Source organism: Talpa europaea (assembly GCF_964194135.1).
Source record: "Talpa europaea genome assembly, chromosome: 5".
NCBI lineage: Eukaryota > Metazoa > Chordata > Mammalia > Eulipotyphla > Talpidae > Talpa > Talpa europaea.
This window is the reverse complement of record NC_140071.1, coordinates 141,532,851-141,553,650: the sequence shown is the minus strand read 5'-3', so window position 1 is coordinate 141,553,650 and position 20,800 is coordinate 141,532,851. Positions and strand designations below refer to the sequence as shown.

Genomic DNA, 20,800 nt, shown 5'->3' with positions numbered 1-20,800 from the left:
TTCTGTTTCTGTCTCTGCACGCGCGCGCGCACACACACACACACACACACATCTTGCTATAGGAACACACCTCATATTATCAGATTATCAGTCAGGAGTAACAGACTGCATGTTCATGAAGCAATATATGTTTGCAAATTGTTTCTCCCCCCTTCATTCATTTATCAATAAATAATTACTCAGGTTTACTCTGTGCAAACCCTTTCCATGTGCCCCTATTCCACACAGGTCAAAGAAATTCAGGAGTTAAAGGGATGTTGTTTCCACGTGGAAAGAATCGGGGATGCTGCCTGGAACTGGGGTGGGTAAGGTCACTCACTCCAGCCTCCTGTCTCCGTGGGGGCAGATGTCCCTCAGCCTGGGGGTCCCCACTGACGGGGCCACCCCGGACAGCTCAGACTAGCTATCTCTGGAATTGGGTCATTCGCCTGTAGCAGGGCCCTGGGTATTTCCAGTTGGGTTTGCTACAAATAAAGCCGCTGAGCGTCCACGCACAGGTCTCTACGTGAGCACAGCGTTCCTGGTTAATATCCAGAGGGGTCACCGCTGGGCTTCCTCCGGGTGGAGGGGAGCCATGGCCGTTCAGCCCATCCTCACCGGCGTTTGATGTGGTCCCTCACTTATTTCAATCATGCCGATGGGCGTGTGCTCACATCTCACGGGACTTTAATTTCCCCCAAGGCATAATGAACTGCTTTTCAAGTGTTTACTTGCCAACTGGGTCTCCTTTCTGCTGAAATATCTGCTCTTGTCTTTTGCCCATTTTCTAATTGAGTTGTTTACTTTTTTAACTGAGTTTTGAGAGTTGTTTACATAGTCCGGGCACTAGTCCTCCGACGTCCCAGAGCCCCCCGCGGCCGAGCTGCACGGGCATCCAGAGACGCCGCCTCCCTTTCTGGCTCCGGGCCCTTGTTTCTCCCCTGACTTGGAGAACACGAGCCTGTGGAGAGGCACAGACTCCCATCTCGCCGCCACGCTCAGAGCCCCGTGACCTCGGTTTCCCCACCTGAAGAGGAGACAACGGCGCCCCTGTTCAGCCCAGCACCCAACCCCCACGCGGGGCTGATATCCGAAGCACTCGGAGCTCAAAAATATGGGTGCCACTACCGTGGGTCCCTCAGGAACACCGCTGCCACGGGGGGCTTTTATCTCTGTCTCCGGCAGGAGAGAACCTGGGAGGCCCCGTCAGCACTGCCCCTCGCCCCATCAGCAGGCAGGACTGCTTCTCCTTTGGGTGCCGGCACGGCTCTCCCTCTGCCGTCACCCGTCCTCACGTCCCCGAGTGCACAGCCAGCCTCGCCTCTCCTTCCTGACCCGTGAACAACAGCCCAGAAGCCTCTCCCCGCCTACCAGGTGCTTCTCCCGCCTCAGGGCCGTGTCCAGACGAAGCAGGTCTTTTAAGTGAAGGTTGTAGATACACAAGTCAAGGTCCACACTGAAAAATCAAGAGCAGAGACCCTGAGGTTTGGGGTGGATGTGACGGGGCAGTGACGAGACCCCACCCCGGGCAGTCAAGCCTCAGGGCATCCCCCCAGACCTTGGCCTCAGGGGATTCCCAGGGCCCCAGCGGTTCTAGGAAGGCCTGAGGAGCTATCTGAACCCTCTCCTGACCCGAGGCGGTGGCTGCTGGGTCACCAAAGACACAGCTAGGAAGAGACGGCAGGTGAAAGGACTGAAAGACGGTCCCTCCTCCTCGGGCGTGTCCACGCCCAGCTCACGGCCATGTGCTGGCCGCTGCCTTGGAGACCATCTCACACCCATGTGACAGAAGAGCGTGAGGGCTGGCGAAGCAGATAGTGGCCCTGGTGGCAAGGGCAGGTGTCAACAAGGCCTCGACCTTTCTCCTACAGAGGCAAGTGCATTTTAAATGACCGCCCCCGCCCCCCAAACTGCTACCAGGCTTCTCAGCCCAACTCTCCCAAGCAGCCCCTCCCCCAGGAGGCCGAGAGCCCCTTGCCTGGGCTGCCTGGAGAGGCACAGTGGCCCCGGGGTTCTGAGCCCACACCTTCCGCAGCCCTGGGCCGTCCTATCTCGGGTCCTCTGAACTCACAGAACTCCAGAGCCGAGAGAGGCCTGCGGATCTGGGTGCACACCGCCAGGTGGAGTTTCTTGAGCACCTACTATGCGCTGAGCCGTGTGGACTGGGAGGTGTGGTGATATGGAGCGTGGGCTTTGACCCGGCTCTGTCACGCACCCGCTGTGTGACCTCGGGCAAGACACTCAGCCTCTCTGTGTCTTACTTTGTTCTCCCCAAACAGGGACCATGATATCAGCTGCCTCACAGGTGTGTGAGAGGGTCTCACCCATCGATCAACGGTGCTCCCACCCCTGAGCGTGGGCCACATTCCCACCGGCCCCAGGGACTCAGCGTGAGTGGATGGACCCACCTCTTGCCCCTGAGGCACGAATCCCTGCAGCGTGCTGAGCCCCCGTCGGGTCCACGGGAGGCTGCTGTGCCATGCCAGGGACATGCCAGCTACCACGAGGCCCGAGGCTCCCTCGGGGCTCAGGTCTGACCCCTGACCCCACCTGCCAGCACCACGTGGCACAGCAGAGACGGGTTCCACCTGACCCGGAGGCGGCGTCCATGACAGAGTGGCTTAAATGCTCTGCCCCCCACTTCTTCCCGGACAGAGAAGGGGCCGTGCGTCTGCTCCCAGGGCGCGGGGAGCTTCCCTCCCTGCCCCCTCACCTCTCAGAGGCCAGGGCCTCGGGGAAGCCGGGGGTCTGGAGGAAGGCGCGTCTGAGGAAGCCGTCGTCGCTGGCGGCCGAGTGGACGCTGGACGAGGAGCTGCCGTCATCCTTCTCGGCCTGGCTCAAGCTCCCCAGGCTGCTGGACGGGGACGCCTCCCCCAGCTGGTTGGGCAGCCCCGCCTGCTGCAGGGTCTCGTGCAGCGACGGGTTGGAGGAGCCGTCGGCCAGAGGCTGGCGAGGAAGCGCAGGCTCAGCGAGGCCCCCGGGGGTCTCAGGATTCCACGAGCCGGACGCCAGGCGGGGCAGGCGGGGGGCTGAGAGGGGACGTCCCAGGCTTGCACCCCTGAGCTGAGCCGCCTCTGCCCCCACGGCCCGCCTGGCCCACCTGCCCGTGAGCCCACCGCCGGCGGCAAACCCCTGCTCGCTCGCGCTGCCCTCCGCAGGGCCTGACCCGCGGTCGCTCGCTGTCTGCCGGGCCGAGCCTCCCCCACGCCCCGCAGGCCCCGGCCACCGCTGCCGGGACGGCTCTCGCCCGTCCCTCCGGCCCGACTGCGAGGCCTCCCGGGCGAGGGGACGCTCCGAGGGCCCCGGCCCACAGGGGGCTACCGCCCTGCTCTGGGACCTCATGTCTCCGTATGCAGCCCCACAGCCAAGTGGAGGGAGTGGTTCCCAGTGTGTGTCCCGGGGACCCCACCCGGAACCAGAGCGAGTCACTGCTCGCCGTGGGCGTCCCAGAGAAACTAACGCGGGATGCGTGCTAACGTGCGTCCAGCAAGGTGGACGCTTCCTCGCGCGGGAATTCTCGGGACCTTTCAAAGCAGACCCACAGGTCAGGTTGCCCAGCACAAGTCGTCTTGACCCCGACGCTATTACCCCATTTCACCCCGAAACCACCAGGGAGGCAGGAACATCCATTTCACAGAAGCAGCTGAGGCCCAGGAAGTCAACAGCTGAGACGGGAGTGAGGGCCGAGGGCAGGGACCCCAGTCCGGCCTCTTCCCTGAAGGCAAGGCCGGCAGTGCCCCCTCCACGCACAGCCCAGGACCCTCCTCACGGAGCGTCTGGGGGGGCTGTGACAGGGGCAGGTCATGCGTCCCTCTGGGCCCCAGTGTCCTCACGTGCGGTGGATACCGGGATCTGCTTTACGGAGCACGGGGCTGCCGCCGGGGGGGAGCCTCGGCCCAACAGAGGCTTGCCCTGTGCCAGCCCCATGGAAGGGTCGCGTCAGCTGCCGGCCTGGGCCCTGGACGTCAGGACCGTAGGCGCCAGGACTGTTAGCACCAGCAGGTGGGCAGGCCGCGGCTACTGGCGTCTCGGGGCAGGATGGACGACGGCAGCTCCTCGCCTGACAAGCCGTGGGCACACCCTGGCCCCGACCACCAAGTGGATGAACCTCAAAGTGCTGCTCGTATTATCCCCAGTGAGATGTCTCCCTGTAAAACCGTCCACAGGACCCTGCTGCACCTTTCGCCCCGCCCACCCGGGCGCAGCCGACCCGGAGGCTGCCGCCCTCACACTCACCCGGAACTTCTGGTTGATGGGGTAGACCACTTTGGCCTTCAGCGCAAATGCTGTGACGTTGCTGTTGACAGAAGGCTCGCCGTCCTGGGGAGCAGAGGGGGGGGACCGTGTGGGGCTCCCCGTGAAATGAAGGGGAACTACCAAGAGTCTCCAAAACACCACTGCCCAGGTGTCAGCAGCCTCAGGAAGGGACCGTAACAGGCGCCTTTACACCCAGGTGAGGACCAGTGGAGGGAGGGAGGGACAGAGAGATGGACAGATGGACAGATGGACAGATGGGGGAGGGTGGGTGAGTGGGTGGATTGTGGCTCTGTTTCCAGGGGTTCGTCTTCAAAGGGGAGACCAACCCCAAGCTGCACTTAATGTGGACAACACAAGTGTGAGAAGGATGTTGGGGTCCCAGCTTGGTCAGGGGGTAAAGAACCGGGGAGCGCTCGGTACAGGGATCCAAGCCAGTGTGGGCCGCCACCTGCAGGACCCCTGTTTCGTTTTGTCGCAGCTCTTCTTCTTAAGGTCTGATCTCCAACTTCTGAGCCTCTCCCCCGTCGAAGCAATACAATTATTCAGAAAACTTGGTTGTGCAAATTTACACTGTGAAACTTCTTCAGCTAAAGCAGCACCATTATTCAGAGAACTAGTTAAAGCGCCATCGTGGGTAAAGCGAGGCTGTTCCACTCACGGACACGAGGGGCTCTCTCCCACAGCACACCCCAGCGTCTCCACAAGGAGTGCTCCTTTCCCCCCCAAAAGCAAGAGCCTGGGATGCAGAGAAGGGAGGCTGTGGCGGAGCACACCTCAGAACTTTCTGGAATTTTCTGTCTTTCGGCTGGGTGACCCGGAGGCTCACACCAGGAGGGGCAGGAAGTGCGGTGCCGAGGCGCCCTGTGCCAGCCCATGCGGCCCCGCCCGCGGCCCCTGACAGTTTAGTCCGAAGAAGCCTGGCAGGACGGCCAGCCGAGCCCGGGACAGGCCAATCTTTAACCCAGCTCCTGGCAATGATTAGCTCGACAATGGGCAGTGGCCAGATAGTGCGAAGCAGTTCGTGGGTAAAACATGACTAGGTGGAAAAGTGAGCTGGCCTTTGGGGAGATAGGAAGGCTGCCCCCCCCAAACACTGACTGAGCAGCAGGAAATTTTTAGAGTTTAGAGATGAGCCCGGGAGCGGCCTCTTACTGTCATGGTGCAGGGGAGCCCCGAGGCTCAGAGAAGTCGTGGGCGGATCCCAGGGATGTGGTCCCAGGGGTGTGGATCCCAAAGCCAGTGTGGGTTTCATCATATCCAAGGCTTCCTTCCCAGGGACACAGGCTGTTTTCTTAGTTTTTTTTTAAAGCTTCACTGAGACATAATCCACATCCAGGCAACCCTACCACATTAAATACAGGATCTAACAATTTTCCATATATTCACAGCGATGTACAACCATCACCCAATTCACTGAAGCATATTTTAATCATGTCAAAAAGAAATAGGTGCCTTTTAGCTATGCGCATTCCCCTGTCCCCACCCCAAGCAACTGCCAGGCCGCTCTGTCCCTGTCCCTTTCCTTGTTCTGGACGGTCCATGTGAATGGACTCCCAGAGCACGGGCTCTTTGGTGACTGGCTTCTTTCCATGAGAAGGTTTCAGGGTTCAGGTGTGTTGTAGCATGTTGTGAGGCTTTATTCTTTTTTATGGCTGCCTAATATTCCACTGGAAGGATATGCCGAATTCTATTAATCCTTCTGTCAGTTGATGGGCACCTGGTTGTTCTGGTGGCTGTGAACAGTGCTGTTCTGAACATTTGTGGGTAAGTCTGTGTGGACGTGCTTTCATTTGCGAGCGGGATTTTAGTAATGTGAAAGGAGGGAGCCAGTGGGATAGAGATAGATGAGGGAAAGAGGGAAACTGAGGCAAGGAGACACACACCATAGATTCCCACCACGCGCACATGTGTGAGCACACACACACACACACACACACAGAGCACACGAGGAGAGACAAGCACCTGGAAACAGGCCGGGGCTGGGCTGAGACACAGGACATCTGGGAAGTCTGACTGCTCCCTGCCTGCTCCTGGATGGGCCAGGAGGACGCCCTCACCCACCCGGACCAGCGCAGGAAGGGCAGCTACTCCTCCTGGCCCTGCCCAGCGTGGGCGGGGAGCTCTGTCTGCAGAGTGTTGGCAGGGGTGACGCTCCAAAACCCAGGCTTCGGTTTACCTGGAAATCCCACTGGTTTCCGCCCCAGGTGACGGTCACTCTCAAACAGGCAGCTCCTTCCCCTCCGTGTAAGCGGAGGCCCCGACCTCGACCATGTCAGAGCAGGGAAGCGGGCCCTCCGGGGCGACAGCCCCAGCCACGGGACTCCCCACTGTCACCCAGCACCCCGAGCCTCAGCCTCCTCCTTGGAAAAGGGAACAGGGGGCTGGAAAGGAGCCGCGTGAGGTCACCCACGTCACCCCACTCGAAACTGACCTCAGAAAAGCGCCAGACTTGCCAAGAACAAGCCAAAGAAACAACAGAAAGGCCTCGTTCAGCGTCTGCCCTCCTTCCAGGCTCCCGCCCTCCCCAGCCTCTGTCTCCAGTTCTGTCTCTGCATCTGAACCTGCATCTTGCTCGTCTCCAGCTCTGCATTTACATCTGTGCAGCGGGCCCAGTGCCTCCAGCCTGGCACTTCCTGGGCAGCGGGAAGTGACCAGAAATGTCAACCGATGGCAGCGGCGCCCCCTCCACCCCGGAGCACGTGGGGATGGACGCTCGGGGGCGGGGGCAGGCGACAGAGCAAGGGCTGGGAGCGGGTTCGAGGAAGACCCCCCAAACAGTGCACCAGAGGCACTTCCCTCCTCGACGCTGACTTAATATTCAGTTAAAAGAAACAGAAGGTCATGAACACAAACAGACGCAGCCCCACGAGTTCACGGAGCCTTACTCAGAGGAGCCTGTCACCGAAGCAGCCCCCCGGGGCCGCGCAACACAGAAAAATCTCAACAGTGTTGTGTTGAGGGGACACAGCACGAGGCACATGGCTCCCTTCATGTAAGTTCCAGAAGAGCACAACCACTCTATGCTGATGGAAATCCCGGTGACAGAAGCTGCTAGAGGCAACAGGGTGGAGGGTTAACCATAAAGAGACACCACGGAACTTTTGGGGTGGTGGAACATTCCTGAGTGGGGCCTCATCACACAGGTAAATACATGCATCAATTTGATGAGGCAAAACTCATCAAATTGTGGGGTTAAAACCTGCAAATTATAGCTCAAAACAGAAGCTCATGGAGTCACGGGTGTCCCGCCTGGTGTGGATGACACCCATGTGAAGGTGGGACACCCCACACGCACCTGTGCACCGGAGCCCCAGCACCTGCTTACGTCCAGAGCTGCCTCCTCGGTCTCCACCGGGGCTTCTCTCCTCCTCCTCCTGGGTGGGGAGTCAGTGTCCGAGGGGGTCCGCACGTTGGACTCCAAGTTCTTGAGCAAGTTCTGGGTGTCTTCTTTCTAAATCCCAAGAGGAAGGGGGAGGTCAGGGGACATGGGTGGGCGTCAGGCTGTGGCAGACACTCCGGCTCCTGCAGGGCCTGCCTCCCAGCCCCCGGGGGCGCTGGACCCCTCAAGAGCATCCTAGAAGTGCTCTCCTGAGAGCCCCCACCCAGGTCCCACACCCCAGCGCAGCAGCGTGCCCCAGGGCGCGGAGGCCACACCCGCAGGCAGCTCAGAGCCTCCTGGGTGGGAGAGTTCTCCTGGGTGGGAGGGGCCTGGCGGGCTGTGAGCCCCAGCGTGGCCTGGGGACCGCTCGGAGGCTTCACTTTCCTGTTATTCCCGACCGTGTTATTACAGGATTTTTCAAACATCTTAGTGGTTCCCAGTGGACCCTCGTTATTTGTGGCCTCTGCATTCGCTCTCTTGTCCACTCACTAGTGTTTGTAACCCAGAGAACACCGCGGCAGTTTCGGGGTCTCTAGACACACACACACACACACAATGGACTCAAGTTTGACTTGCCCGACACACAGTTTCCACCCAGAGCTGAACAGGAACCCCCTGCACCCCACTGCCGCGTCCGCTCCCGCGCGGCAAACCCCTTCCAGCAGTGCCGACTTTCTGCACGTGGGATTTTTTTCTGGGTGATGTTGCTGCGTACACGACCGCTGCATGCAGCGCCGGCGCTGTCAGGGTCTGAGCGTGGAGACCGAGATAGGCCCCGGGAGGACACACCTGTCCGATCAGCTCCGCTCAAGCACGAGTTAGAGAGCTGTGGGCCCCGAGTTCAATGGTAGTGAGCCCATGGCACGGATTACGTCAGTTGTCCAAACACAAATACATGCAAGACAGGGTCAGCGTGTTATCCGTGTTATGTTCTGTATTCGTGTAATAATAAAGCAAGCCACAGAAAAGAAAATGTTAAGAAAATCACAAGGGAACTCAATGACAGGATCGCAGTGCGTCCATCCATACCATAAGCTCACACCATCGGCTTTTAGGGAAAGTGGCTCATGGGTAGACCCCGAGTTCAAATCTGCACTGTGAGGCTCAACTGTATATTCAAATGCCTTCAAAGGAAATGTGCATAAACGGGGTGGGGGGAGAGGGGAAAGCCTTAGTGTTAAATGCAAGATAAGGACATAGACCCAAGTAAATGAAAAAGCAGGTAACTATTGGTTCCAGAGAAAATGCATTGTGCGAAAAAGGGCTCATAATCACAGCTGAGCCCTGATTTATGGTGAAAACTGTTCACAGAATCATGATACAGAAACAGTGAATCCTGACTGCACCAAATAAACTGCCCCGGTGGGCATGGCGGGTGCCCATGAAGGCCCACCACCCCTGCAGCCCAAAGCCCGGGGCTGGACTGCACAGCCCCAAATGCTGGAAGTAGCAATGCAAGTAAAGTACTTAGACGTGGGAATTAATGACACAACAATCCCTAGTGGTCACCTGCCAGGTGAAAAAGCTGATGCATCTACCTGCCAGACTCCTGTTCAGGTGGGCAGGCCTGGGGGGGATGCCACCTCATCTCAGGTCCCCCAAAGAGGCCAAGGGCGGGAAGACCCCACATGGTGATCACAGCTTGTGCTTCCCATCCCACCACGGCAGGGTGATGCTTCACCAGAGCCCTTCGCCCACCCCGTCCGCGAACAACACAGTGGCCTGGGGTCACACACCTCTGTCATTCTGGCAAGGTACATAATGGCTCCAGGACTCAGTCTCCTCATCTGCCAAATGGGTACATTAATGACAGAAACAAAGATGTTCTGGGAACCCAAGGAGATAATTTGGTAAGAGGCTCTTGCTCAGTGCCTGGCACAGGCAGCACGGGTGATGCGCTGGCATCAGCGTCTCGGGCACAGAACTCCATGCCTCCAGGGCAACGTCTGCAGGAGAGCAGCAAGTCCACCCTGGAGCTGAGTGAAAGGCAATGAGGCAGCTGGGACGCAGGAGCCCCAGGAGGAAATCCACAGAGCAAGGGGCAGGAATGGGCATGGGGAGGGCACCCCCAGCCCTCCCTGCCCCCCAGCGAAGCCTGCCCCTCTGCCAACACCGACTTCAAACTCTTGGTGCTACAGGTGAGGAGACTGAAGCCTGCAGCCTACCCGCTCCTCCCAGCGCACGGTGCGCGGGATGGCGCAGGCACTTCCAGGGGACCCCGGCCAGGGCGCTTCTGGACGCTGCGCCCCCAGGATCCCTGCCTCTAGCCCCGTCGTGGGGCAGCAGCGCCCTGAGGCCGGAGTGCGCGCGCCAGGCCACCCACCGCGCCCCGCGCCCCCACCCCGGCTGCGCGCGGGCCGACCCACCTGGAGCCTGGGGCGCCGGCGGGCGCGGCAGCCGAGCCAGAGGCCGAGGCCGAGGCCGAGCGCGGTGCCCAGCAGCACGGCGGGGGCCAGCAGCGCGGGCGAGGCCCGCAGCGCGTCCCGGCCCCGCAGCAGCCGCGCGTCGCCCCCGCAGGCCGCCCCGCCGCGGGCCATGGGGGTGCTCAGGGGGCCGCCCCGCCGCGGGCCATGGGGGTGCTCAGGGGGCCGCCCCGCCGCGGGCATCGGGGGTGCTCAGGGGGCCGCCCCGCCGCGGGCATCGGGGGTGCTCAGGCGGCCGCCCCGCCGCATCCCGCCGCGCGCCCAGTCCCCGCCCGCCCCGCGCGCGCCCTCGTCCCTGCGCGGCCCGCCCGAGGGAGGAGCCGCCGCGGTCACCCCAAACTTTGAGCCCCGCCCGCGCCGCCGCGCCGCCTGCCCACTGAGCATGCCCGGGAGGGGCGCGGCCTCGCCTTGGGGAGGGGTCTCGGCGTCCCCGCCTCGCGGGGCTCCCAGCGGGGCCCGCCCAGGCAGGGGAGGGGGGGCCTGGGCGGGGCCTGGAGCTGACAGCGGCTGGGCCGGGACCAGCTCCCCGCCTTGCTCCCCGGCCCTTCACCGCCTCCCGCTCCCCGCGCCCGCCCGGGCCCAGCCCTCCCGCCCAGGGGATGGGGTGCCCAGGGGATGGGGTGCCCGATAGGGAGGGCCCAGGGGGTGCAGGGGGCCCCGGGACAGGTAGGGTCCCCCCCTGCGCCTAACTCCTTCCTTTGGTCTTTTTTTCTTTGCAATTCAGCGAGGCCCGTTGCCCTGCAGTCCGGCCAGCACTCTGACAGGGTCTCTCCCGCGGCTGTGGTGACCAACGATGGCTCCGCTGGCCCCTGACCTGGACCTTGCTCCCCGAGGACTCCAGCTTCAGTCCCGCATCGCTCACCAAGGTCACGGCTCCGTCTGAGACTGGGGTCACCCCTTCGCTCAGCCTTACCCGGGCCCCGCAGCAGAAAGCAGCCCTGGCCGGCCCAGCCCGGCCCGAGGACCACAGACGGGCCCTGCTGTCCTGACCTGGTGTCCGCCCGGCCCAGCCGGCCCACGCGGCCTGTCCTCACAGTCTGCCGGGCAGGCCGGACGGGACGGCTCTCCAGCTGGCCTTTGTGGACATGGGGACGCCGGCCGCTCGGGCAGACCCGGCCCCTCGCAGCCCGCCCTGGGGAGTGGACGGACATGCGCGCGGTGTCGGGGCCTGGCGGGGCTTCTGGCGTGCTTCCCCCCAAGCCTTGCGGGGTCTCCGGGTCTGGCGGATGCTTTGGCCTTGTGCGGGCCGTTTCTTTGCTGGTTCAGGCTTCGACTTTAAAAATGCAGCGTTCTTTGCATTTTCCTTTATTATAAAGTTTCTTGAATATGAAAATCATCCAAGTGACTGTCTGTCGAATCAAATGGCCGCCGGATGCTGGACATCTCTCTGCGGGCTGACCACGGCCTTGCCTTCAGACACAGAGTCCTGCACGGGCCCGGGGGGCCTGGGCTCATTGAAGTGCGAGCAGCCGCTGGGCTCTCTGCCCGTTCGGGGGTGCGTGGGTGTCCAGGACACCTCACTGTGTTTTGTTCGCACTACGGGTGGGGACACCTGGGCCGCTCCTGGGGCTAATCCACAGCAAGGGCTCAGGCCGCGGGAGCACAGCTGGGCTGAACCGCCCCCAGCTGGACAGGACAGCTGCAGCCCCTGCAGCCCCTGCGCAGCCAGACTCCCTCCTGGCCCCTCTTCCTGCTGGACTCGCCCCTCTGGGCTCTCCAGGACCCAGGCCCTGCCTCTCAGGTCTCTAGCTGGGGCCGGGGAGGCTGATGCAGACTGGGTTCCGCCGGGAGCGTCTGCGCAAGAGAAGGCTTCATGGAGGCGCTGGGCCTGGGCTGACACTTGCCTGCCTACTGGGCACTGGTGGGGGCCACCGGGAGCCCCTGCATCCGTGGGCGCTGGGCCTGATTGGGGAGTTCACAGCCCGGTGTGGCTGGAGTGATGTCGAGCGTGGCCGCCAGGCTCCAAGTGCGCCTGCTCCGCGCCCCTCGCTCCCCGCCCCCCGCCTCTCCCCCTCCCGCGCCTTCCCAGGGCTGGCCAGTCCCCGAGGCTGGAACCGGTTCCAGAAAACTTCTGCGCGGCCGCACTGAGCATGCCCGGGGCGGGGCGGGCCGGGGTCCGGAAGCTCCGCCGCTCGGGCGCCGGGCGCTGGGTTCTTTGGGGTCCCGGGTCCGGCGGCGATGGGCTCGGCGGGCGCCCCGGGGCGCGCCTCGTGGGTGCTGGCCTGGGGCCTCCTGGCCGGCGCCCTGGTGCTGCGCGCGGGAGCGGGGGGGCGCGCCCTGGGGCGCGCGGGCGCTGCGCTGCCCCCCGGGGACGGGCCCCGGGATCCGGGGACCGGGCCCGCGCGGCCGGGGCAGGTAAGGCGGGTCCGCGGCCTCAGGGCTGCCTGCGCGGGGCTGGGCTTCGCCCCCACCGGTGGCCGGGAGGCCCTCGGAGCCGGAGAAGTTAGCAGAGTTGGCTGGGCCGCCCCGTGCCTGAGTGTGCCCCGCGCGGGGGTGTCTGTGTGTCTGTGTGTGTGTCCGCGCGCGCCAGGAGGGGTCCAGAGGGCTTGGGTGGCCTCGGCCATGGGCAGCGCCGGGTCCAGCCCCCTGGAGCTCTGGGACCAGGACAGGTCGCTTCCCTTCTTGAACCCGGGCTCCTACTTTACTCCAGAGGGTGGACGGAGGTCAGGGAGTCCAGGCATGGACAGGCCACCCTCCCTGAGCCCCACCCTTCCTGAGCCCAGTAAAGCAGACTCTGGGGGCTTGGGTGGGAGTCTTGGTGACCACCGGCTCCTGCCCGAGGGATTTAGCCTCTTCCTACCTCAGGCTCCTGCAGCGGGTGCCCCTCTGAGGTCCCAGAGGTCTGACTCCCCAGAGCTGGACCCTACTGCCTTTTCCTCCTAGTCTTACACAGACAGCATAAGACTCCCCCACCCCTTCCTAGCCCCTGCGTTGGCCCTGGCTTTCGGCGACTGCTCCTCTGGGTCACCCTCACCCCCCTAATTTCTGCTGTCTCCACCCATTTCCCCCAGCCCGCCGGGCGGTCGCCCATGGTGGACACCTGACCATCCCTTCCCCTGATTACACCCCACCCACCAAGGCAAACCCAGGGATGTCCTTTCAGGGGTCTCTCCCATCTCCCGCTCCCCATTCAGCCTCCACAACCCCCCACCATCCACCCATCCCTGCTGAATTGCAGACCCTGGGGCTGTTGCACTGGGTACAGAATTTTAGGTCTCTTAAAGAGTTTCTGTTCACTTTCTATCATCAGTTCTTAGGATTTTCACTAGAGGAGACGCGATATCACTCTCAGCTTACTGAGCTTTCAGAAAGTGACAAATTGTCACAAGGTCCTTAAAGTATCAGGCCCATTTGCAATGAGTAAACCCAGGCCAGGGAGCCATGCCCGGCCGGCCTGTGCTCTCTTGCTGGCCCCAGGCTCAGAGCCTGCTCACGGGGCCTCGCCTGCTTTGCACCTCCTCTCCCTGTGCGAGAACATTCCCACAAGAAGGGACACAGGGAAAGCTTTCTAGGTGGACAGAGACAGTAGCCACAGCAGGTGCTGATCTGTCCCACGAATCTCACGCTTCCCCGTGTCCACCCACCCGAGACCTGTCTCAGCACCGACCACAGAAACTAGCCACGAGCTGGACTCAGAGCCGGGCCTCGAGTCCACTCAGCTCTCAAGGTCCTCACCATGCGGTGCAGAAGCCGCATGTCCAGAGCCAGCCTGTCGGGGTGGGACTTATTCTCCAGCACTGATTCCCTGGGGGGGCTGGAAGGGGCTGAGTCTGGGGACACTGCTGCCCGTGTCACTGCGCTGTTATGACTCCCTGTGTCACTGTCACTTGGAGCAACAGGCCAAGGCAGCTTCATTATTTTCGGTTACTGTTACTCACTCCGGAGGCCTTTCTGAGACGGCGTATTTCACAACGGTGCAGTGGAAGGGCTGTTTGGATTCCCGTGGACAAGTCATCATCACTGAACTAACCTTTGTGCTAAGCAACCCGGGAGGAGGCTTTGAGGTGCTCAGTTTGGGGAAGAGGCTCAGGGAGGCTGAGAGACGTAGCCAGGGACACACAGCCAGTGCGGAGTTCCAGCAGAAGTCTAGCTCTGACTCCCTGGTTTTCACTCCGTGAAAACCTTCAGCATCTTCAGGTTTCAGGCACTTGGGGCTCACCCCGTGTTGCAGGGTAGTGGGGAGCAGAGCTGGGATGGAACCCCAGACTCTGAATATGTCACATTTGGCCACAGCTCCCGAGACAGCACCTAGAAGCACAGCCACGCCCGAGCTGTTCTGTAGGAAAGAGAGAGACTTCTGTGCTGGGGAGCGGGGACGGCTGACTTGGGAGGAGACCCTGTAGGCTCTGGTTGGGCCTGCACTCACCCCCTTGCGGCTGTTGACAGCTACCCCCACCCCCTTCTTGCCAGTGCGCTCTTCAGTTAATGACTGTGCCTTTTGGATCGTGTAGGTCCTGCCCGGAGTGACCCAGCCCTGTGCAGAGACCTCGCGCTGCGGGGCTACAGGTACGTTTCTTTGTTCATCTGCATTGCTTTGACCCTGGGGGAGAATCAGACCCTAACACATAGCCCTCCAGCCCCTTCTCTCACGGTGCTGACCCGACAAAGCCAGGAGTGTGCCCCCCTCCAACAGCTGCCTGGAGCTTTCTTGCCCTGAACAGAATTGGGGTTGGGGGGGCTTGTCAGATCCTCCCCCGAAAGGATGAACAAACCACAGAAGGTGGGTGCCCACCCACGTGTGACTTCACGGTGGCTGCTGGGACACGTTCTCAGCACGCAGCGCCTGCACACTTACCCTCACGGAGCTGGGGGTGGGGGCGGGACTCGGTGTCGCTGAGCTGAGGTCAAGGTCTCCAGCTTGAGAAAGTGTCTTTCCTTCTTTGCTGGTATCTGGAGCTGCCATCATGCGCTGCCAGGTCCGGGCCGCTTCCCCGGTCCCCAGCCTGCAGCAGGGTCCCTCCCCAGGGACCGCAGCTGCTGCTTTCCTGGTCACGACACTCTCTGCCTCTTCTCAGGAACCCTGGGGCTACCCTTTGGGCCACCTGGCTGGTGCAGGTCATTTCCCCATCTTGAAGCCCTTGGTTTAATCCCACCTGCAAAGCCTGGCTGCTCTATAACACATCCACAGGCACCGAGGCTTAGGGCCCGGTGTCTCTGGAGACCCTTATTCAGCCAACTGCAGGGACAGACCCCCCCCCCCCAATGCAGCTCCCTCCAGCAGAAGGGAGTTGTGGTCCAGGCAAGTGAAACGTGCCAGCCTGGGCGCTGCGGACCCAGGATCCTGGAGTGCTGGGGCCTCTGCCTTGTCTGTCTGTGCCTCTTGACCTCTGCGTCCTCTGGTGCTGTCCTCCCAGTGATGGGAAGACCGCCCTAGCAGGAGCTTTCAGGCCCTCAGAGCTGGCACTTGCAGAGTGGAGGGACTCCTGGTGGCTCTGGCCCAAGTCCCAGGTGAAGACCCGACGGTCTCAGCCTGGCCTGCCCCCGACGTCATATAAGATTTAATTAGATCCTTGGACAACTGGGTCTGATGGTCTTTTAATCACTGGCCTGGTGGGGGAGACTGAGGCCCAGAGACTCTGCTGCCAGCCTGGTCCACAGCTGGTTAGCAGCAGGCAGCGCCCACCTGGGACGCCTCCCTACACCCCAGCCAGCACATCTGCAGGTCACGCAGGGTGCGTGTGAACGTTCCAGAATACATTGACACAGAGCAAGGCTAGAGGGCGCCCCTCCTCGCTGCATGGCCGAGTGGGCACTGGGCCTGCGGCGGGCAGCTACAGCCTCAGGGTTGACTGCTGACACTCACCGGGCCCTGATTGCAGCCGACAGTGCTCAGGAGGACCCGTGAGCAAGTTTGCTGTCCAGGTAAACTGAGGCAGAGTGAGGTCAGGTGACTTGGACGCAGTGTGCGGGAGGGAGCCAAGCCCAGCCATCTGGTGCTGTGTGTGTGGGGTCACCGGGGCGGCTCGATTCAGCAGATCATTTTCATGCACAGCCCGGGGAAGGGCCCACGGGGACTGTCCCAGCCCGGCCTCCAGTCAGCGCGCCTGGTTTCCCTGGCAGAGGTGACAGCCCTTTGTCCATCCCTTCACTCAGCTGCTCGTGCATTCATTCAGCAAACACTCCCGGTGCCCCGACACGCGTGGGCTCCGACTTCAGAGCGCAGCCCCCCCGCCATCTCTCTCCGAAGTACGTGACGCCCGTCTGTTCCTTTTTGCAGCAGAAACTCCATTTGGGAGGAAACTCACCGGAAAACTCGCAACCTCTGGCCCACACCCAACTTCTGCCGCCCGCGGGCCGTGGGCTCAGTCCGCGCTTGCTTTCGCCCCCTCACAGCCCAAGAAGACCTTGTTTAAAAGAGAATCTCCTCTCACCCTCCGCCCGGTGAGCAGCACGCGTGAGGCTTTCACAGAAAGATCCGAAGCTGCAAAGAAGCCGGGTCGCAGCGGGCTGGGATGATGCTACAACATTTGTACCCCCGGCACAAGCTTCCTTCTCTGTCACTAAGTAGCCATCGTCGGGGGTGAATCTGTTTCCCTTTGAAGCCTGAGGCTGCAGCAGCTGCGGTTCTAAGGGGGCTCAGCTCTGCTTCCAGCGGCTGCCCCTGCAGCTGTCGCGCTGCGGCTGGCGGGTGAGCGGTCGGCGGGGTACGCTGGCCAGCGTAGGGCCCTCTGCACGTCACCCTGGAGCTTCCTCAGAGAGCGGCTGGGACAGGTGCTGTGTCCCTCCACCTCACAGATAGGAAACAGGGCTGGGGGGATTCGGACATGGCCGAGGGTCCCCAGGGAGGAGCGCAGCGCCCCCTCTTCACTGCTGCTCTCTGTGTTGCTGGGTCTTGTCTTCACGCCTCAGGTGCTGTGAGCCCCCGAGCTCAGCCCAGGGTCCCACGGCTGCGCCTCCGCCTCCGCCTTGCCCCCCGCCATCCCCCGAGTGGTTGCGTTGGCTCCCTAGACCTGCCGTAGGTGACGTCCAGCGCGGTGGCTTGACACGGTGGCATTGCTTCTCCCAGGGTTCCCGAGCCCAGGAGTCCATAATCAGGGTGGGGAAGGCTGCTGGGGGCCGTGCTCCTGGGCTTGTGGCTGTCCCGCTCCAGTGTCTTCTCTGGAGACAGAGAAGTGATAGGGATAGAGATGGGGTGTACGCGGAAGGGGCAGAAGCGGAGGGATAGCGTTAGGTGTGGCTGTATCTCTTTGGAAGCCAGCAGGTGCAAACACAGCAAAGCAGCTGGACCCCGGAAGAGCTGTGGCCCAAGGGGTCTCTTAGATGCTCTTCCATTGGGAACAGTGAAGCAGCGCACCCTCCGTGTGGACGCGCGCTGCTAGCCGGGGAGGCTTAGCAGAAAGACGGGGCTCTGGGGAAGCAGCTCCACACAGGAACCTCTCTGCTTGAGCTGCGGCCGGCGAGCCCTCAGCTGACACGGGCCCGCCCAGCGGGCAGGGTCCTCTCCCGCAGCCCGGCCAGCGCGCCTCCCGGCCAGCGTCAGTCCTGCCACCAAGTCCCTTGATGGCGCGTGTCCGTGCACCCCGATCAGGAGGCGCCCCGTCACCTCGCAGCCGCGTCTGTTCTCCTGGGGCTCAGGACCTCCCTTGCATGCCGTTTAAAAGGCTCCCATGAGTACTTGCGCCCTTACTGCGCCTGCACGAGTGACCCTCTGCCCCCCTTCCGTGTTCCGCTCGTCCCCTTATTACGTGTGACGTCACATGGCTCGTCATCTTCGTGTCTGTATTTTGTTATAGTATGGAGAGACCTCGAAGGAGACGCGAGGAGCGCCAGAGAGTGGAGTGATTTTTCAAAAATGTGCAGTGGTGAGTTTGCACAGGAGGCCCGTGCGGGTGGTCTCTCCTGAGCTGCTCTGAGGTGGTGACTTCCCCCATTCTCCGAAACTGTCCCCAGCAATGGCTTGGCAGGTGTGAGGCAGAACCCCCGGGGCCTTTGAAACCAGGCCTGACAGAATTCTCTGTGGGACCCCGGTCCCCGGCCTCTGCCCGAGCCCCGAGCGTGCCCACGTCGGGCTGGCCCGACCTCCCCGAAAGCTGGGCGCCGCGCCCACCCGCGCCTCCTCTCCGTCCTAGGTGTCGGGGCCCAAGGACTTGCAGACAGCGCAGGTGCGGCTGCTCGTGAACAACACGCGGGTGCCCGCTGCGGCCAACCTCTCCGACCTGCTGCTGCTGGACAACATCACCGGGCTCAGCGTGCGGGGGTCGCCCGGAAATCGGACCGCGGAGGGGCTGCAGGCGTTCAGCAGGCAGTTTCTGCAAGGTAGCGGAACCTCCTGCGTCGGGGCTGGAATACGAAGACACACAGGGTAGAGTGTGGCGCGCACGCGCTCTGCCTGGGCCACTCGCTCGTCCTCAACGACGGAGCCATCTCAGGCATCAGAGGAGGTGGCCGCCCCCAATCACTGCCGCCGGAAAGGGGGCCTTGTGTTAAGTTAGAGCAGGCGCTGGGGAGGGGGCCTGAGTGGCTTGTGCATCATCTAAAAAAGCATCACAATCATAGTTTCCACTACCCCACTCAGATGACACCAGCTCGCCCCCCGGCCAGGTGTGCGCCTCTGCCTCTGGCCAGACCCCTGGCCAGGTAAGCTACGTCCCCAGACCCAGCCGTCAGCGTTCCCCAGGCCTTGGCTGGGGTCAGAGGCATCTGCTGTGAAGAGATTTCTTTTGGGTGTAGTTCCCAGAGCACCCCCAGTCTGTGCCAGGCGACTGGAGCCCACCTGAGAGGGCACCCAAGGACGCAGTTGGTGTGGGGGTGGGGGTGCCCAGTGGTGCAGTGGGCGGGATCTGCTCCCGGCCCTAGATGGGCAGGTCTCCACCTTCGGAAAGTGGGCTGGGGGCACGCTGCCTCCTGAGAGCCCCGAAACGCACACAGGCAGCTGCTCCTCCCCCGGGGTCTCCAGAGCTGTCCGCACCTCGGGGTCTGATGCGGAGCCCCCCTCCAACACCCGTCTCCCGAGAGTGGGCATTTGCTGCCCTGGCGTCACACTACACGGGGTGTTGAGTCAGGGTCCCCAGGAGAGGCCTCTCCTTAAGTGCAAGCAGTTTCTGTAACTAGGCAGTGAGGGCAAGGAGAGGCCATGGGGGTGGAGGGGACCCCACGGGAGGTGGGGGGGAGGTGGCCTCTCCACCGCCCCTGCCCCTCACACCGTGCCCATGCCACGTCCAGGCCGCAGGAGCCACTGCCGGAAGCTCTCAGCCTGGCCGTGTGGACCGGACTGTGGGGAACAAATCCATCCCCGTCTGGATTCCAAGCCAAATTAGAAGGTCCTGGGTTCTCGGGTGTCTGAGCTGAACACACCCCACGTACGGAGAGCAGGCCCCCTGCCCCTGGCCCCGCTGGGGTGGGGCACCCAGCTCAGTCACCCAGGAGCAAAAGGGGGCTCCTGGCGCCCAGTGGTAGGAGGTGCCCAGCCTCTGGCGTCCCTGAGGTCAGCCTGCTTTTCGTGCCTGCCTGCCGGGCCCCCGCCTGGACTCACCTGCTTTCTCTCCGAGCAGTGGGAGACGCCTTCTTGATCAGCTACACGGCCTCACTGGACGCCCGAGACCTCGGGGCTGGCACCGTCCTGACACTCCCAGCCCGGCTCTCCTTCCAGACGTCGCCCACGGTACTGTCCCCGGCTGTGAGCTCTGTCTTGGCGCGGCTGCCCAGCCTGTGCCGGGTACCCGGACCAGGAGGTTCCAGAGACCCCAACACTCAGGGCCTAGCTCCTGTCCCTCCTCCCTCTCCTGCTCTCTCCCTCCTCCCTCCTTCTGCTGTTCTTCCCCCTCCTCCCTGCCTCTCAGCCTTCTCCCCCACCCCGCCCCTTCCTCTTTCTACCCCTCCCCCTCCCCCCTCGCCTTCCACCCTCACCCCTTTCTCCTTCCCCCCAACACACTCCCCCTCCTCTCTCTCCTATGATGTCCTAGTCTGGACAAGTGCTCGGGAGAGAACATGGCCGTCTTCTGTGTCCTCACGTGGCCATCCTGTGAACCACGATCTCTTACAGGGATGCTGGTCATATAGGGTCAGGGCCACCCTAATGGCCTCACTTTCCTTAGTCACCTGGTTTAAAGCCCGATCTCCGTGTGCCATGGGGGTGGAGGCTGCCCTGCAGGGGTCTCGGCGGCTCCATCTAGCACGCTGCGGCTCCCCTCCGAGCGTCCTGGCTGCGCGTGCCCCTCATCGGCACCACCGGGCAGCTGGCGTCAGGCGTGGGTCCTGTGGGTGCTGCGGCCGGAGACCCTGTGCTTGGCCCCCAGCAGCTCACACGCTGGCCCTTTGGTCATTTCATCCTGACTCCAGCCCTGGAGACCAGGCGTTAATTGATGTGGGAAATGAGGCGCCCTGCGTCACCCCAGGCCCCGCAGCAGAATCAAAATCAGCCCCCCAGCTGCTGGCTTCTGCACCCCCAAGGCTGGAGAGCCGTGTGCAAGAGGGAAAAAATCCCATGTAAAGCCGCTGAAATGATTTCTGAAAAGTAAGGACCAAAGACGACCGTAAAGAGCTGTTGGGCAAGACAAGCATCTGTGATAACAGTTCAGTGCGGAGCTAAGAGCAGAGGACCAGGAGGGTGACGCGAGATAAACGGCTCCCATGCCAGAGCTCGGGGAGCCCGGCAGAGTTAGATGAGGAAGCAGCGAGCAGGGCCAACCTGGTGGCCGGGGCTCCTGCCTTCAGGCGCGAGTGGGGACCACAGTGCGCACCCCCACGTGCCTGGGGCTGGCTGGGGTGGCGGAGACCAGGGCTCTCGCAGCCCGATGGGTCCTGCCTATTCCTTTGCTTAATG

General features: G+C 62.4%; 2 protein-coding genes across 2 annotated transcripts in view; one reads left to right on the top strand and one right to left on the bottom strand.

The window, feature by feature from the left end:
• Positions 1–10,152, bottom strand: part of EVC (EvC ciliary complex subunit 1) — a gene marked incomplete at both ends in the record, with an annotated part of 32,096 nt that extends 21,944 nt beyond the window's left edge. Inside the window, 5 exons of the mRNA XM_084233029.1 lie at positions 1,351–1,435; positions 2,693–2,925; positions 4,216–4,299; positions 7,562–7,687; positions 9,982–10,152. Of these exons, the coding sequence (XP_084089155.1) occupies positions 1,351–1,435; positions 2,693–2,925; positions 4,216–4,299; positions 7,562–7,687; positions 9,982–10,152 (699 nt within the window). The remainder of the gene's footprint in view (positions 1–1,350; positions 1,436–2,692; positions 2,926–4,215; positions 4,300–7,561; positions 7,688–9,981) is intronic.
• A 2,064-nt stretch (positions 10,153–12,216) lies between these two features.
• Positions 12,217–20,800, top strand: part of EVC2 (EvC ciliary complex subunit 2) — a gene marked incomplete at both ends in the record, with an annotated part of 49,932 nt that continues 41,348 nt past the window's right edge. Inside the window, 6 exons of the mRNA XM_084233028.1 lie at positions 12,217–12,393; positions 14,490–14,544; positions 16,256–16,419; positions 17,772–17,840; positions 18,108–18,294; positions 19,530–19,639. Of these exons, the coding sequence (XP_084089154.1) occupies positions 12,217–12,393; positions 14,490–14,544; positions 16,256–16,419; positions 17,772–17,840; positions 18,108–18,294; positions 19,530–19,639 (762 nt within the window). The remainder of the gene's footprint in view (positions 12,394–14,489; positions 14,545–16,255; positions 16,420–17,771; positions 17,841–18,107; positions 18,295–19,529; positions 19,640–20,800) is intronic.